The sequence below is a fragment of the Hyalella azteca genome, unplaced genomic scaffold (assembly GCF_000764305.2).
Source record: "Hyalella azteca isolate HAZT.00-mixed unplaced genomic scaffold, Hazt_2.0.2 contig10232, whole genome shotgun sequence".
Classification (NCBI taxonomy): domain Eukaryota; kingdom Metazoa; phylum Arthropoda; class Malacostraca; order Amphipoda; family Hyalellidae; genus Hyalella; species Hyalella azteca.
Genome location: NW_025940278.1, coordinates 1 through 1,261, shown reverse-complemented (window position 1 = coordinate 1,261; position 1,261 = coordinate 1). Strand labels below are relative to the sequence as shown.

Below are 1,261 nucleotides of genomic sequence, written 5' to 3'. Positions count from 1 at the left end.
TAAAAGAAGAATACATTTCTTCATTCCCATGTTCATGTTGCCATATTCTTGAGGAGAAATCGATTGTAATTTCTCGCACAGGATGCGCAGGATTTCAAATATATTTTAACGCAGCATAAAAAGGATTTTGAGAGATTTTTCACTCCTTGTAAGAAGATTTTTGACAGGGGTTCTGAGAAGCAAACAAAGTATTCCTGACGAAATTTTAGCGCAGCTTTCTAATTCTTTTTACCTGTTCTTAGCGCGTCAATATATCAGCTGCCCCTTCAACATGCTCGTCAACATCCCCTTCAACATGCTCGTCAACATCCCCTTCAACATGCTCGTCAACATCCCCTTCAACATGCTCGTCAACATCCCCTTCAACATGTTCGTCAACATCCCCTTCAACTTGCTCTTCAACATCTCCTTCAACATGTTCTTCAACATCCCCTTCAACAAGCTCGTCAACATCCCCTTCAACATGCTCGTAAACATCCCCTTCAACATGCTCTTCAACATCCCCTTCAACATGCTCTTCAACATCCCCTTCAACATGCTCGTCAACATCCCCTTCAACATGCTCGTCAACATCCCCTTCATTATGCTCGTCAACATCTCCTTCAACATGCTCGTCAACATCTCCTTCAACATGCTCGTCAACATCCCTTTCAACATGCTCGTCAACATCCCTTCAACATGCTCGTCAACATCCCCTTCAACATGCTCGTCAACATCCCCTTCAACATGCTCGTCAACATCCCTTTCAACATGCACGTCAACATCCCCTTCAACATGCTCATAAGCATCCCCTTCAACATGCTCTTCAACATCCCCTGCAACATGCTCTTCAACATCCCCTGCAACATGCTCGTCAACATCCCCTTCAACATGCTCATAAACATCCCTTTCAGCATGCTCGTCAACATCTCCTTCAACATGCTCTTCAACATCCCCTGCAACATGCTCGTCAACATCCCCTTCAACATGCTCGTCAACATCCCCTTCAACATGCTCTTCGACATCCCCTGCAACATGCTCGTCAGCATCCCCTTCAGCATGCTCGTCAACATCCCCTCCAACATGCTCTTCAACATCCCCTTCAACATGCTCGCCAACATCCCCTTCAACATGCTCATCAACATCCCTTTCAACATGCTTGTCAACATCCCCTCCAACATGCTCTTCAACATCCCCTTCAACATGCTCGTCAACATCCCCTCCAACATGCTCTTCAACATCCCCTTCAACATGCTCGCCAACATCCCCTTCAACATGCTCG

General features: G+C 45.9%; 1 protein-coding gene across 1 annotated transcript; it reads left to right on the top strand.

The window, feature by feature from the left end:
• Positions 1–271: 271 nt before the first annotated feature.
• LOC108681977 lies at positions 272–784 on the top strand. The gene has a single exon (XM_018171062.1). It carries the CDS (start codon positions 272–274, stop codon positions 782–784), a length of 513 nt encoding a protein of 170 aa, XP_018026551.1.
• The last annotated feature ends 477 nt before the right edge of the window (positions 785–1,261 follow it).

Bases quoted from the DNA above. Each gene is read 5' to 3' on its own strand.
- LOC108681977 (XM_018171062.1), top strand. From the start codon at position 272: ATGCTCGTCAACATCCCCTTCAACATGCTCGTCAACATCCCCTTCAAC.